Source organism: Zeus faber, assembly GCF_960531495.2.
Source record: "Zeus faber genome assembly, chromosome: 6".
NCBI classification, from domain to species: domain Eukaryota; kingdom Metazoa; phylum Chordata; class Actinopteri; order Zeiformes; family Zeidae; genus Zeus; species Zeus faber.
Genome location: NC_137201.1, coordinates 4925019 through 4941868, shown reverse-complemented (window position 1 = coordinate 4941868; position 16850 = coordinate 4925019). Strand labels below are relative to the sequence as shown.

The 16850-nt window shown below is 44.7% G+C and overlaps 3 protein-coding genes across 3 annotated transcripts in view; 1 reads left to right on the top strand and 2 right to left on the bottom strand.

The window, feature by feature from the left end:
* LOC307231586 (Fanconi anemia group A protein homolog) overlaps positions 1-16850 on the top strand; it is a gene marked incomplete at both ends in the record, with an annotated part of 76119 nt that overhangs the window by 31663 nt on the left and 27606 nt on the right. The window lies entirely within an intron of this gene.
* LOC307231559 (olfactory receptor 6N2-like) lies at positions 2076-2993 on the bottom strand (the record flags this gene model as incomplete). The annotated part of the gene is made up of 1 exon (XM_080002324.1): positions 2076-2993. The coding sequence occupies one exon, from the start codon at positions 2991-2993 to the stop codon at positions 2076-2078; it is 918 nt and encodes a 305-aa protein (XP_079858450.1).
* Positions 10243-11160, bottom strand: LOC307231558 (olfactory receptor 6N2-like; the record flags this gene model as incomplete). Its single annotated transcript, XM_080002323.1, has 1 exon — positions 10243-11160. One exon carries the CDS (start codon positions 11158-11160, stop codon positions 10243-10245), a length of 918 nt encoding a protein of 305 aa, XP_079858449.1.

The following is a 16850-nucleotide window of genomic DNA, read 5'->3' as shown; positions in this document are numbered from 1 at the left end:
AATGTAGTCATCTTTCAATTTGGGATTTTTCTCAAATTTCCTTTTCAGGTGCTTCAGCCTCACCAGAGCCAGCCGTTTATTTTCTGGTAGTTGTGGACGTGTATTAAAGGGGAGGGGCATTTCCAAGTGCCCATCTGTATTCAGGTGTATTCTTCCATTCAGTTATTGCCTGAACTGTGTTTCATCTTGTTATATGTTCTTTGTTTTATCGTTAAAGTCTGATTCGAGGGCTCTGAGGACAGTGGCTAGTGTTAATGGTGGAAGTTCCTTGACAGATATACGAAGACACAGACCTGTCACTTCTGTTGACTTTGTGAACCGTGGTGAGCTGCCTACAAGGCTCCAACCCGGGTCAGTCTTGATGGCATACTGTTCATCGTCACCCTCTAGGAGTCTGACCTCACAATCCATCAGCTCTGGTATTTCCTGTGCTATTCTGTTCAGATGTTTTGACCTTTTGGCGGTGTCAGGTAGGAGGTGGGATGAAATCTCTAGTATAGGCAGGTGGCGAGTTGATAAAGCTTTGTGAGGGAAACCCCACTAACTCTCAGCCCACTAACTCTCTGAATAATGGAATCTTTTCCCATAATAGTGGTAAGCTTTAACTTGACTGGCTCTAAACCTGCCCCTGTCTTTTCACATACCTCTTGATCTACAAAAGTGTTGCTACTCTGTGTATCCAGTAGGATATAGACTAAGGTCTCTGTTTCAAGGGTAGTGGTTGAAGAAATCCATACAGGCACTATCATGTCAAGTTTATTTATATATCCCTTAATCACAATACAGTCTCAAAGGGCTTCTCAAACCCACATTTCACATAGAAATCAACAGCCTCCCCCGGTTTGAACCCTCATCCGGGCAAAGAAAAAAGAAAAACCTTGAGATGGGGCCCCTGAAGGAGGAACGCCCTTTTCAGGATGACCAGGCTGCGATGGATGGCGAGTGGGCAACAATAATAAAATAATGACAAATCATAGGATATTGTACTTCTATACTATGCAAAGTCAAAGCTAGACAGAATGAGAGTCTATTTGCTGATCCAGGTAGCTCACTGCAGCCCCCACCCCCACCCCTCTCAGAGCGTTTAACATCCAACAAGTTGGATGATTTGGCGATGAGCGCTGGCTTTTTGGCATTCTTGGCTGCGTACTCTTCCAGGCGCTTCTCTTTGAGGCGCTCTGCCGCGGCGTCCACTTCTTCATCGCTGCCGAGCAGGTCCATGTCATCGTCGTCGTCACCGTTTTCTACCTTCGCCTGTTGGACTGGGGTAGCTTTGGCGCAAGGGGTGCTGAGGGGTGAATGCAGGGTGAGAGGCAAGCAAACAGGACGGGTGTGGTTAACCAAATGCAAGACTGTAAAAATGAGTCTTTAGCCGTTTAGTATTTTATAGGTATGGAGCAAAACCTTCACATCTGAGGTAAACTGGAGCCAGTGCAAGGTGGCCAGTATTGGGGTAATATGGTCAAACTTTCTCGTCAAGATTGTTGCTGCAGCATTTTGTACAAAATGATAATAAAACAAACATCCCGACACGCTCACACACTATAACATGATATTTTAGCTCTTTTGTCCTTTAACATTGACTGTTATTTACAGTACAAAATTAACTTTCACAACATACTGTAATCAACTTAATAGATTTTTGTAACTGCAAGTTACAGTAAATAGTATGTCGTTTATATTATATGCTGTCATAACATCAGTTTTAATTAAACAACATGACTTGATTTTATTTGGAATGAAAAAGTTTCGATTTAATTTGACTTGAAAATATATTTCTAAATAAATGACTGCTTACTTGTCACATACTTCTGAGGGAATCTCATTGAGCTATGGATTTAAAATACAAAGATCTGAAGAGCACTGAATAGTTCATCGTTGTTTTTAAATTATTACATATTATCATCATAGTGCTGTTAGTGTTTATAACACAAATTTAAGCAAAATCATTAAGTACTTTATAAATTCATGTGGGAGCTGGTCTAACAGTGAAATTTGCAAAGCATACCTGTGTATATCCCTGTACATACATTTTATACAAGAATAATGGGTTTAGTGAATCACGCTCAGTCATGTCACAGCTTCAACAGTGCTTTGAGATGTTTAGAAATCTCTTTCATTTTAAAACCATAAATAAGAGGATTGAAGACAGGTGGAATAACAACATAGAGTATAGATGCAATAATGCGAACAAAATGTGGTATGCCAGAAGATATTCTGGTTGAGATGACTTCAAAAATAATAATGATACCAAAGTTTATGAAAACAACCAAATGGGGGAGGCACGTGCGGAGGGCTCCTCTTCTGAAATCCTTTGACTTTCTCAAGGAAATGATCAGTATCCTTGTGTATGAAAACACAATGAATATCAAATATGGTAGGGTACTAATTGTCAATACAACCAGTCCATACACGTGTATAACGGTGATATCCCCACAGCTTGATTTGACCAGTGAAAAATTGTCACAAACAATTCTTTCTGTTTTAAACTTGCATAGTTGAAGCATACCTGCCAAAATGACTCCAACTCCAATCTTACACGCAGGCCAAAACCAAGCCAAAACCAACATTAATTTGACAGTTTGTGTTCTGACAAGACTGTGATATTGGAGCGGTCTGCATATAGATACATACCTATCAAAAGCCATCGCTGTCAACAATGTGAATTCTGAACAAGCATACACAAACAATAAAAAAGTCTGTAAGAGGCAAGCAGAATGAGAAATGGTTTGAGTCTCTGACAATAAATCTACAAGAAGTTTAGGATATAGGGCTATGCTTCCAAACAGGGCATTTGACAGCAACGCAGCAATGAAGATATACATGGGTTCATGAAGGCTCTCATGAACATAGATGAGATATAAAACAATGGTATTACTGCAGATGATGAGAATAAAAAGTGCAAGTGTAATTGAAAAATAGACATATCTATATTTCAAAAGCTGTACATGCCCTTCAAGTGTGAGATAGGTAACATTCAAAGCACCAACCATCTCAGTATATTTAGTAGATATAAAGAAACTATATCAAATTAATTTACAATTGTCAATATGCTGTTGCTAATAATTATTTCGTGTAAAAATGTCTTCTTAAAATTGACCAGTCCTCGTATTCACTCTCCCTGTCACCAGTCATGTGCAACTAAACAGATGATGAAGCTATCATCATTATTTTTATTCAGGTTGTGTTATTCTCAGTGGATCTCATTACAATAACTGCTTTAGTATTTCTAAATACAATTTTCCGAGGGGATGGTCGAACTATTGCATCATTAAAGCTGAAAAAACTTCACAAACTTTTTTTTACTACAATTTCTACTTTTTTTCCCTTAAGTTTGTAATGAATAAGCAGTAAGACTTTTGAAATCCTCTATTGTCTGAGAATATTGATGCAATAAATTATTGAGCCATAATGAAACATTGATTAATGGATTAGTATGAACACATGGATTTGTATAGACATATTATAGCCCATATGATGTGGTTTCTATTGTGCACAATATGTTTAAATTGCTAAATTGAGATTTCACCGCTTGGTTAGATTTTTCCTGAAACACTTGGAAAGAATTGTTTTTGCATCCAGTGATCTTCCATCGGCTGAAGTTATATGGGCACTGAAGACGATGGACTCACATTATTCGTACATCTTGTGTGTTAACACGGGCGAGCTTTTTAGAGCTATGTTTACAGCAGGGAACAAAGTGTGCGTACCTCTCCACATTCGGAATTGGGCCCTACTTCAAATCGCTTGTTGTCAGAGAGGTGTCCAGGCAGGCTGGTCACATAATGATGTTCGACGAAAGCCTCAATAAAGCTCTCCAACCCAAACAGATGGACCTGCATGTCAAGATTTGGGAGGGGTGGCAGGTGAAAACCCAGTATGTAGGCTTGGAGTTCCTAGGACGCACAACTGCCCAGGAAATTGTAGAGCGAATGCAAAATATGTTCTCCGACAACAGAATGAAGAACCTTTTGCAGCTATCAATGGACAAGCCTAATGTTCACTGGAGTGTTTTCGATTTACTTAAATCCGAGCTTGTCAAAGTCAACCGATCTCTGCTGAACATCGGGTCGTGCGAACTGCACACTCTCCAGAATGCATTCCGGGATTGATGCACGGCAAGCGGATGAGAGGTGGACCACACCCTCTCCATGCTCTATTGGCTCTTTTAAAAACAGCCCCGTGTGCAGAGAAGACTTCATAAAAGTAACAGACTGCATCATACCCATGCTTAAATTCTGCCTCCATCGATGGGTTAAAAATGTGAACGTTTGTGAGAGAGGACTGGTGGACTGCTGTGGCTTCACGTGATAAACTATAAATAAAAGGGAAGTCTCATTGAGAGCTACAGAAATCGCTTGATTTCAGTGATTGCCTCCAAAGGTTGTGCAACAAAATATAAGGTTAATGGTCCCATAATTTTTGCCCATGCCATTTTCATTAGTTTTATTATGTAAAATATTCTGTTGAATCAAAAATCAAAAGAAAACTCTGATTCCTATTCAATATGGAACAAACAATGATGGATGCAAATTACTTTTGTGAGTTTCAAGTTATTTCAGTGAAAATCTTGGCTTCTTCTTTTGTGGAAGGGTGCCAACAAATTTGTCCATGCCATGTTAGAATATAATTTATCTCTTTAGCGACAATCTTTCTCTTTTCACAGCTTCTTTGCTTTACTCTGACATACCAAAGGCAGGTATACATGAGAAAATTGCTTTTAATTTCATCACTTTTCAGGAGGAATGAAGCATTGTTTCGATGAGCTGTAAGGGTACCAAGAAATTTGTCCACGTCTTTAAATGGTTTTGGGTAAGTGGCTCTAGGCCTTTGGGATCATTGATGCTGTCAGTGGTTAATGGGTGGCTATTTATAATTGACATGGCTTCATACTCTTCATACTCTTCGAAGGGCAGAATGGCACAGACAGCGGGGGAAAGAGAGGGCCAAGAGACAGTCTGCCTTCATCGCAAACCCATTTGGAGTCACAAAGCAGTTGCTTGGGCAGAAACGAAGCGGCCACCTTGTCTGTCCCAAAGAGGAGATCGACCACCATCTCCGAAACACCTACAGTGATGCTGCTTGGGAGGAAGACCTATGTCCCTATAGACCTTTGATAGACCCCTCAGGACCCACCACTGACTTCAACAGCAAGGAGCCCAGTTGGAAGGAGGTTCAGGAGGTCGTCAAGGCAGCCAGAGCCAGCTCTGCCCCGGGACCAAGTGGAGTGCCCGACAAAGTGTACAAGAGGTGTCTCAGACTCCTTCACCGGCTGTGGAAGAGTCTGAGGGTTATCTGGAGGAGGGGAAAGGTAGCCCAACAATGGAGATTTGTAGAAGGTGTCTGGATTCCCAAGGAGGAGAATGCTAAGAACATCGAGCAGTTCAGAACCATCTCACTGCTCAGCGTTGAGGGGAAGATATTCTTTGCCATCCTATCCCGTTGGTTGATGGAGTTCCTCCTGAAGAACGAGTACATCAGTACCTCTGTACAGAAGTGTGGAATCCCAAAGGTTCCAGGATGCCTCGAGCATACAGGTGTGGTCACGCAGTTGATCAGAGAGGCAAGAGAAGGGAAAGGAGACCTAGCAGTGCTGTGGCTCGACCTCACTAATGCTTATGGATCCATTCCACATAAGCTGGTGGAAACAGCACTGGATCGGCACCATGTCCCAGGTAAAATCAGGGACCTCATCTTGGACTACTACAAGAGTTTCAAGCTGAGAGTCACCTCTGGGGCAGTCCCATCCGTTTGGCATCGGCTGGAGAAAGGGATCATCACTGGATGTACGATTTCAGTGATCCTCTTTGCCTTGGCAATGAACATGCTGGTCAAGTCAGCCGAAGTGGAGTGCAGAGGTCCACTCACCAAGTCTGGAGTCCGCCAGCCCCCCATCAGAGCCTTTATGGACGACCTGACAGTTACAACGATGTCAGTGCCGGGGTGCCTACGGATGCTTCAGGGCTTGGAGAAGATCATTATCTGGGTTCGGATGTGTTTCAAGCCTGCAAAATCAAGGTCCCTGGTGCTCAAGAGAGGGAAAGTGACAGACAAGTCCCGCTTCTCTCTGGACGGCACCCAGATTCCATCAGTCACCGAGAAACCAATCAAGAGCCTCGGCAAGACCTTTGATTGCACACTGAAGGACGCTGTATCCATCGAGGCCACAAATCGGGAGGTGGAGGCGTGGCTGACAGCAGTGGACAAATCGGGTCTGCCTGGTAAATTCAAGGCCTGGATTTACCAGCACGGTGTTCTCCCCAGGATTCTGTGGCCCCTGCTTGTGTACGAGTTCCCAATAACAACAGAGGAGGGCTTCGAGAGGAGGATCAGCCATTACCTCCGTAGATGGCTGGGCCTGCCACGAAGCCTGAGTAGCATCGCTCTGTACGGGCAGAACAACAAGCTGAAGCTCCCCATAAGCCTGAATGAGGAGTTTATGGTTACCCGTGCAAGAGAGGTGCTGCAGTACAGGGAATCCAGTGACCCGAAAGTCTCCCAGGCTTGCATCGTAGTCAGGACTGGGAGGAAGTGGGCAAGGGAAGCAGGCGAGCAGGCTGAGTCACGCTTGTGTCACAGCGTGCTGGTTGGCCCTGTGGCAACTGGACGAGCAGGGCTTGGTAGCGTTCCAACCACGTGCTACGACAAGGCCCTGGGCAAAGACAGACGCCGACTGGTCCAAGAGGAGGTGAGAGCTGGCGTGGAGGAACTGCGCGCTAGTCAGATGGTGAGGATGCGACAGCAAGGCGCGTGGATGAGATGGGAACAGGCAGTGGACCGCAAGATCTCCTGGTCCAAGCTTTGGCAAGCTGGGCCTTACCGGATCAAGTTCCTGATCGCATCCGTCTATGATGTCTTACCCAGCCCATCCAATCTCTTCTGCTGGGGCAAGGTTGACACACCATTATGTCCCTTGTGTCTCAGAAGAGGAACGCTAGAGCACATCCTCAGCTGTTGCACAAAAGCCCTGGGAGAAGGACGCTACACTTGGCGCCACGACCAGGTACTGAAGGCAACAGCAGAAGCCATCTTCACCAGCATCACCCAGGACAAGCCTCTCCGACCAGCAAGGCAGGCGATTGCGTTCGTCCAAGCAGGGGAGAAGCCTAAGCCCCAGCAAAGGGGAGCAGTGGGACTCCATGGTACTGCGACGGACTGGCAGATGAAGGCCGACCTGGGGAAGCAGCTCAGATTCCCAGAGCACATCGTGGAAACCACCCTGAGACCAGACATAGTTCTGTTCTCAGATTCAACAAAGCAGGTGGTTCTTCTGGAGCTGACAGTCCCCTGGGAGGAGCGTATGGAAGAGGCCAATGAGAGGAAGCGTGACAAGTACGCCGACTTAGTGGAGGAGTGCCGCAGACGGGGGTGGCGTGCCCGGTGTGTGCCAATCGAGGTGGGCTGTAGAGGCTTTGTAGCACGATCTCTCTGCAAAGCATACAGCCTGCTTGGCATCACAGGGGCACGGCAGAGAAAGGCCATCAAAACTACAACAGTGGCAGCTGAGAAGGCCTCTAGATGGCTGTGGATCAAGAGGGGTGCACATGCACATCAAGCACATGCTACATAGACACAAGTCGGGACTTGATCAATCCCGGCTGGGTCGCCTGGGTAAGGGTGTATGATGTTGAAATACCCGAAACACCCAATGACCCCAGGTTCCATCACTGATGATGTGTATAGGTGCATCAATAGATGTATATTTAACTAAGAATGTTCACAAACAAGCATCATCTAATCTTCCAGCGCTCTGTTAGAGGACCCAGCTTAGGATGCTCCTAACTGTCCTGATCTTCCATTCCCAAACACCAAACACAGCTGTAACGCATCAGATCTTCAAATATCTCTACGTAAATTTCCCCTCGAGGATAGACAGGGAATTTGAGACCATATCTCTTATACTCTTTACGACCTAGCTTAGTGTGTAATGGTCCAAAACAATCCATCCCATAGTAGAAGAATGGTGGTGAGGAATCAACATGGTTAGCAGGTAGATGTGTCATCTTTTTTGTTTCTGTTAGCCTGCGAGCTCTCCTGCACATACGCTTTGTTTAATGCAGTTCACCACGCAGTTCACATCATGCTGGAACAATTGATGGCTACATGGCAGTTTACCATGCCTCAGTGTTCGCATTTCCTCTTTGAAGGCATCCTTTTGTGCCAATTGAATGTAGTCATCTTTCAATTTGGGATTTTTCTCAAATTTCCTTTTCAGGTGCTTCAGCCTCACCAGAGCCAGCCGTTTATTTTCTGGTAGTTGTGGACGTGTATTAAAGGGGAGGGGCATTTCCAAGTGCCCATCTGTATTCAGGTGTATTCTTCCATTCAGTTATTGCCTGAACTGTGTTTCATCTTGTTATATGTTCTTTGTTTTATCGTTAAAGTCTGATTCGAGGGCTCTGAGGACAGTGGCTAGTGTTAATGGTGGAAGTTCCTTGACAGATATACGAAGACACAGACCTGTCACTTCTGTTGACTTTGTGACCCGTGGTGAGCTGCCTACAAGGCTCCAACCCGGGTCAGTCTTGATGGCATACTGTTCATCGTCACCCTCTAGGAGTCTGACCTCACAATCCATCAGCTCTGGTATTTCCTGTGCTATTCTGTTCAGATGTTTTGACCTTTTGGCGGTGTCAGGTAGGAGGTGGGATGAAATCTCTAGTATAGGCAGGTGGCGAGTTGATAAAGCTTTGTGAGGGAAACCCCACTAACTCTCAGCCCACTAACTCTCTGAATAATGGAATCTTTTCCCATAATAGTGGTAAGCTTTAACTTGACTGGCTCTAAACCTGCCCCTGTCTTTTCACATACCTCTTGATCTACAAAAGTGTTGCTACTCTGTGTATCCAGTAGGATATAGACTAAGGTCTCTGTTTCAAGGGTAGTGGTTGAAGAAATCCATACAGGCACTATCATGTCAAGTTTATTTATATATCCCTTAATCACAATACAGTCTCAAAGGGCTTCTCAAACCCACATTTCACATAGAAATCAACAGCCTCCCCCGGTTTGAACCCTCATCCGGGCAAAGAAAAAAGAAAAACCTTGAGATGGGGCCCCTGAAGGAGGAACGCCCTTTTCAGGATGACCAGGCTGCGATGGATGGCGAGTGGGCAACAATAATAAAATAATGACAAATCATAGGATATTGTACTTCTATACTATGCAAAGTCAAAGCTAGACAGAATGAGAGTCTATTTGCTGATCCAGGTAGCTCACTGCAGCCCCCACCCCCACCCCTCTCAGAGCGTTTAACATCCAACAAGTTGGATGATTTGGCGATGAGCGCTGGCTTTTTGGCATTCTTGGCTGCGTACTCTTCCAGGCGCTTCTCTTTGAGGCGCTCTGCCGCGGCGTCCACTTCTTCATCGCTGCCGAGCAGGTCCATGTCATCGTCGTCGTCACCGTTTTCTACCTTCGCCTGTTGGACTGGGGTAGCTTTGGCGCAAGGGGTGCTGAGGGGTGAATGCAGGGTGAGAGGCAAGCAAACAGGACGGGTGTGGTTAACCAAATGCAAGACTGTAAAAATGAGTCTTTAGCCGTTTAGTATTTTATAGGTATGGAGCAAAACCTTCACATCTGAGGTAAACTGGAGCCAGTGCAAGGTGGCCAGTATTGGGGTAATATGGTCAAACTTTCTCGTCAAGATTGTTGCTGCAGCATTTTGTACAAAATGATAATAAAACAAACATCCCGACACGCTCACACACTATAACATGATATTTTAGCTCTTTTGTCCTTTAACATTGACTGTTATTTACAGTACAAAATTAACTTTCACAACATACTGTAATCAACTTAATAGATTTTTGTAACTGCAAGTTACAGTAAATAGTATGTCGTTTATATTATATGCTGTCATAACATCAGTTTTAATTAAACAACATGACTTGATTTTATTTGGAATGAAAAAGTTTCGATTTAATTTGACTTGAAAATATATTTCTAAATAAATGACTGCTTACTTGTCACATACTTCTGAGGGAATCTCATTGAGCTATGGATTTAAAATACAAAGATCTGAAGAGCACTGAATAGTTCATCGTTGTTTTTAAATTATTACATATTATCATCATAGTGCTGTTAGTGTTTATAACACAAATTTAAGCAAAATCATTAAGTACTTTATAAATTCATGTGGGAGCTGGTCTAACAGTGAAATTTGCAAAGCATTCCTGTGTATATCCCTGTACATACATTTTATACAAGAATAATGGGTTTAGTGAATCACGCTCAGTCATGTCACAGCTTCAACAGTGCTTTGAGATGTTTAGAAATCTCTTTCATTTTAAAACCATAAATAAGAGGATTGAAGACAGGTGGAATAACAACATAGAGTATAGATGCAATAATGCGAACAAAATGTGGTATGCCAGAAGATATTCTGGTTGAGATGACTTCAAAAATAATAATGATACCAAAGTTTATGAAAACAACCAAATGGGGGAGGCACGTGCGGAGGGCTCCTCTTCTGAAATCCTTTGACTTTCTCAAGGAAATGATCAGTATCCTTGTGTATGAAAACACAATGAATATCAAATATGGTAGGGTACTAATTGTCAATACAACCAGTCCATACACGTGTATAACGGTGATATCCCCACAGCTTGATTTGACCAGTGAAAAATTGTCACAAACAATTCTTTCTGTTTTAAACTTGCATAGTTGAAGCATACCTGCCAAAATGACTCCAACTCCAATCTTACACGCAGGCCAAAACCAAGCCAAAACCAACATTAATTTGACAGTTTGTGTTCTGACAAGACTGTGATATTGGAGCGGTCTGCATATAGATACATACCTATCAAAAGCCATCGCTGTCAACAATGTGAATTCTGAACAAGCATACACAAACAATAAAAAAGTCTGTAAGAGGCAAGCAGAATGAGAAATGGTTTGAGTCTCTGACAATAAATCTACAAGAAGTTTAGGATATAGGGCTATGCTTCCAAACAGGGCATTTGACAGCAACGCAGCAATGAAGATATACATGGGTTCATGAAGGCTCTCATGAACATAGATGAGATATAAAACAATGGTATTACTGCAGATGATGAGAATAAAAAGTGCAAGTGTAATTGAAAAATAGACATATCTATATTTCAAAAGCTGTACATGCCCTTCAAGTGTGAGATAGGTAACATTCAAAGCACCAACCATCTCAGTATATTTAGTAGATATAAAGAAACTATATCAAATTAATTTACAATTGTCAATATGCTGTTGCTAATAATTATTTCGTGTAAAAATGTCTTCTTAAAATTGACCAGTCCTCGTATTCACTCTCCCTGTCACCAGTCATGTGCAACTAAACAGATGATGAAGCTATCATCATTATTTTTATTCAGGTTGTGTTATTCTCAGTGGATCTCATTACAATAACTGCTTTAGTATTTCTAAATACAATTTTCCGAGGGGATGGTCGAACTATTGCATCATTAAAGCTGAAAAAACTTCACAAACTTTTTTTTACTACAATTTCTACTTTTTTTCCCTTAAGTTTGTAATGAATAAGCAGTAAGACTTTTGAAATCCTCTATTGTCTGAGAATATTGATGCAATAAATTATTGAGCCATAATGAAACATTGATTAATGGATTAGTATGAACACATGGATTTGTATAGACATATTATAGCCCATATGATGTGGTTTCTATTGTGCACAATATGTTTAAATTGCTAAATTGAGATTTCACCGCTTGGTTAGATTTTTCCTGAAACACTTGGAAAGAATTGTTTTTGCATCCAGTGATCTTCCATCGGCTGAAGTTATATGGGCACTGAAGACGATGGACTCACATTATTCGTACATCTTGTGTGTTAACACGGGCGAGCTTTTTAGAGCTATGTTTACAGCAGGGAACAAAGTGTGCGTACCTCTCCACATTCGGAATTGGGCCCTACTTCAAATCGCTTGTTGTCAGAGAGGTGTCCAGGCAGGCTGGTCACATAATGATGTTCGACGAAAGCCTCAATAAAGCTCTCCAACCCAAACAGATGGACCTGCATGTCAAGATTTGGGAGGGGTGGCAGGTGAAAACCCAGTATGTAGGCTTGGAGTTCCTAGGACGCACAACTGCCCAGGAAATTGTAGAGCGAATGCAAAATATGTTCTCCGACAACAGAATGAAGAACCTTTTGCAGCTATCAATGGACAAGCCTAATGTTCACTGGAGTGTTTTCGATTTACCTAAATCCGAGCTTGTCAAAGTCAACCGATCTCTGCTGAACATCGGGTCGTGCGAACTGCACACTCTCCAGAATGCATTCCGGGATTGATGCACGGCAAGCGGATGAGAGGTGGACCACACCCTCTCCATGCTCTATTGGCTCTTTTAAAAACAGCCCCGTGTGCAGAGAAGACTTCATAAAAGTAACAGACTGCATCATACCCATGCTTAAATTCTGCCTCCATCGATGGGTTAAAAATGTGAACGTTTGTGAGAGAGGACTGGTGGACTGCTGTGGCTTCACGTGATAAACTATAAATAAAAGGGAAGTCTCATTGAGAGCTACAGAAATCGCTTGATTTCAGTGATTGCCTCCAAAGGTTGTGCAACAAAATATAAGGTTAATGGTCCCATAATTTTTGCCCATGCCATTTTCATTAGTTTTATTATGTAAAATATTCTGTTGAATCAAAAATCAAAAGAAAACTCTGATTCCTATTCAATATGGAACAAACAATGATGGATGCAAATTACTTTTGTGAGTTTCAAGTTATTTCAGTGAAAATCTTGGCTTCTTCTTTTGTGGAAGGGTGCCAACAAATTTGTCCATGCCATGTTAGAATATAATTTATCTCTTTAGCGACAATCTTTCTCTTTTCACAGCTTCTTTGCTTTACTCTGACATACCAAAGGCAGGTATACATGAGAAAATTGCTTTTAATTTCATCACTTTTCAGGAGGAATGAAGCATTGTTTCGATGAGCTGTAAGGGTACCAAGAAATTTGTCCACGTCTTTAAATGGTTTTGGGTAAGTGGCTCTAGGCCTTTGGGATCATTGATGCTGTCAGTGGTTAATGGGTGGCTATTTATAATTGACATGGCTTCATACTCTTCATACTCTTCGAAGGGCAGAATGGCACAGACAGCGGGGGAAAGAGAGGGCCAAGAGACAGTCTGCCTTCATCGCAAACCCATTTGGAGTCACAAAGCAGTTGCTTGGGCAGAAACGAAGCGGCCACCTTGTCTGTCCCAAAGAGGAGATCGACCACCATCTCCGAAACACCTACAGTGATGCTGCTTGGGAGGAAGACCTATGTCCCTATAGACCTTTGATAGACCCCTCAGGACCCACCACTGACTTCAACAGCAAGGAGCCCAGTTGGAAGGAGGTTCAGGAGGTCGTCAAGGCAGCCAGAGCCAGCTCTGCCCCGGGACCAAGTGGAGTGCCCGACAAAGTGTACAAGAGGTGTCTCAGACTCCTTCACCGGCTGTGGAAGAGTCTGAGGGTTATCTGGAGGAGGGGAAAGGTAGCCCAACAATGGAGATTTGTAGAAGGTGTCTGGATTCCCAAGGAGGAGAATGCTAAGAACATCGAGCAGTTCAGAACCATCTCACTGCTCAGCGTTGAGGGGAAGATATTCTTTGCCATCCTATCCCGTTGGTTGATGGAGTTCCTCCTGAAGAACGAGTACATCAGTACCTCTGTACAGAAGTGTGGAATCCCAAAGGTTCCAGGATGCCTCGAGCATACAGGTGTGGTCACGCAGTTGATCAGAGAGGCAAGAGAAGGGAAAGGAGACCTAGCAGTGCTGTGGCTCGACCTCACTAATGCTTATGGATCCATTCCACATAAGCTGGTGGAAACAGCACTGGATCGGCACCATGTCCCAGGTAAAATCAGTGACCTCATCTTGGACTACTACAAGAGTTTCAAGCTGAGAGTCACCTCTGGGGCAGTCCCATCCGTTTGGCATCGGCTGGAGAAAGGGATCATCACTGGATGTACGATTTCAGTGATCCTCTTTGCCTTGGCAATGAACATGCTGGTCAAGTCAGCCGAAGTGGAGTGCAGAGGTCCACTCACCAAGTCTGGAGTCCGCCAGCCCCCCATCAGAGCCTTTATGGACGACCTGACAGTTACAACGATGTCAGTGCCGGGGTGCCTACGGATGCTTCAGGGCTTGGAGAAGATCATTATCTGGGTTCGGATGTGTTTCAAGCCTGCAAAATCAAGGTCCCTGGTGCTCAAGAGAGGGAAAGTGACAGACAAGTCCCGCTTCTCTCTGGACGGCACCCAGATTCCATCAGTCACCGAGAAACCAATCAAGAGCCTCGGCAAGACCTTTGATTGCACACTGAAGGACGCTGTATCCATCGAGGCCACAAATCGGGAGGTGGAGGCGTGGCTGACAGCAGTGGACAAATCGGGTCTGCCTGGTAAATTCAAGGCCTGGATTTACCAGCACGGTGTTCTCCCCAGGATTCTGTGGCCCCTGCTTGTGTACGAGTTCCCAATAACAACAGAGGAGGGCTTCGAGAGGAGGATCAGCCATTACCTCCGTAGATGGCTGGGCCTGCCACGAAGCCTGAGTAGCATCGCTCTGTACGGGCAGAACAACAAGCTGAAGCTCCCCATAAGCCTGAATGAGGAGTTTATGGTTACCCGTGCAAGAGAGGTGCTGCAGTACAGGGAATCCAGTGACCCGAAAGTCTCCCAGGCTTGCATCGTAGTCAGGACTGGGAGGAAGTGGGCAAGGGAAGCAGGCGAGCAGGCTGAGTCACGCTTGTGTCACAGCGTGCTGGTTGGCCCTGTGGCAACTGGACGAGCAGGGCTTGGTAGCGTTCCAACCACGTGCTACGACAAGGCCCTGGGCAAAGACAGACGCCGACTGGTCCAAGAGGAGGTGAGAGCTGGCGTGGAGGAACTGCGCGCTAGTCAGATGGTGAGGATGCGACAGCAAGGCGCGTGGATGAGATGGGAACAGGCAGTGGACCGCAAGATCTCCTGGTCCAAGCTTTGGCAAGCTGGGCCTTACCGGATCAAGTTCCTGATCGCATCCGTCTATGATGTCTTACCCAGCCCATCCAATCTCTTCTGCTGGGGCAAGGTTGACACACCATTATGTCCCTTGTGTCTCAGAAGAGGAACGCTAGAGCACATCCTCAGCTGTTGCACAAAAGCCCTGGGAGAAGGACGCTACACTTGGCGCCACGACCAGGTACTGAAGGCAACAGCAGAAGCCATCTTCACCAGCATCACCCAGGACAAGCCTCTCCGACCAGCAAGGCAGGCGATTGCGTTCGTCCAAGCAGGGGAGAAGCCTAAGCCCCAGCAAAGGGGAGCAGTGGGACTCCATGGTACTGCGCCGGACTGGCAGATGAAGGCCGACCTGGGGAAGCAGCTCAGATTCCCAGAGCACATCGTGGAAACCACCCTGAGACCAGACATAGTTCTGTTCTCAGATTCAACAAAGCAGGTGGTTCTTCTGGAGCTGACAGTCCCCTGGGAGGAGCGTATGGAAGAGGCCAATGAGAGGAAGCGTGACAAGTACGCCGACTTAGTGGAGGAGTGCCGCAGACGGGGGTGGCGTGCCCGGTGTGTGCCAATCGAGGTGGGCTGTAGAGGCTTTGTAGCACGATCTCTCTGCAAAGCATACAGCCTGCTTGGCATCACAGGGGCACGGCAGAGAAAGGCCATCAAAACTACAACAGTGGCAGCTGAGAAGGCCTCTAGATGGCTGTGGATCAAGAGGGGTGCACATGCACATCAAGCACATGCTACATAGACACAAGTCGGGACTTGATCAATCCCGGCTGGGTCGCCTGGGTAAGGGTGTATGATGTTGAAATACCCGAAACACCCAATGACCCCAGGTTCCATCACTGATGATGTGTATAGGTGCATCAATAGATGTATATTTAACTAAGAATGTTCACAAACAAGCATCATCTAATCTTCCAGCGCTCTGTGAGAGGACCCAGCTTAGGATGCTCCTAACTGTCCTGATCTTCCATTCCCAAACACCAAACACAGCTGTAACGCATCAGATCTTCAAATATCTCTACGTAAATTTCCCCTCGAGGATAGACAGGGAATTTGAGACCATATCTCTTGTACTCTTTACGACCTAGCTTAGTGTGTAATGGTCCAAAACAATCCATCCCATAGTAGAAGAATGGTGGTGAGGAATATACATGGTTAGCAGGTAGATGTGTCATCTTTTTTGTTTCTGTTAGCCTGCGAGCTCTCCTGCACATACGCTTTGTTTAATGCAGTTCACCACGCAGTTCACATCATGCTGGAACAATTGATGGCTACATGGCAGTTTACCATGACTCAGTGTTCGCATTTCCTCTTTGAAGGCATCCTTTTGTGCCAATTGAATGTAGTCATCTTTCAATTTGGGATTTTTCTGATATTTCCTTTTCAGGTGCTTCAGCCTCACCAGAGCCAGCCGTTTATTTTCTGGTAGTTGTGGACGTGTCTTAAAGGGGAGGGGCATTTCCAAGTGCCCATCTGTATTCAGGTGTATTCTTCCATTCAGTTATTGCCTGAACTGTGTTTCATCTTGTTATATGTTCTTTGTTTTATCGTTAAAGTCTGATTCGAGGGCTCTGAGGACAGTGGCTAGTGTTAATGGTGGAAGTTCCTTGACAGATACAAGAAGACACAGACCTGTCACTTCTGTTGACTTTGTGACCCGTGGTGAGCTGCCTACAAGGCTCCAACCCGGGTCAGTCTTGATGGCATACGGTTCATCGTCACCCTCTAGGAGTCTGACCTCACAATCCATCAGCTCTGGTATTTCCTGTGCTATTCTGTTCAGATGTTTTGACCTTTTGGCGGTGTCAGGTAGGAGGTGGGATGAAATCTAGTATAGGCAGGTGGCGAGTTGATA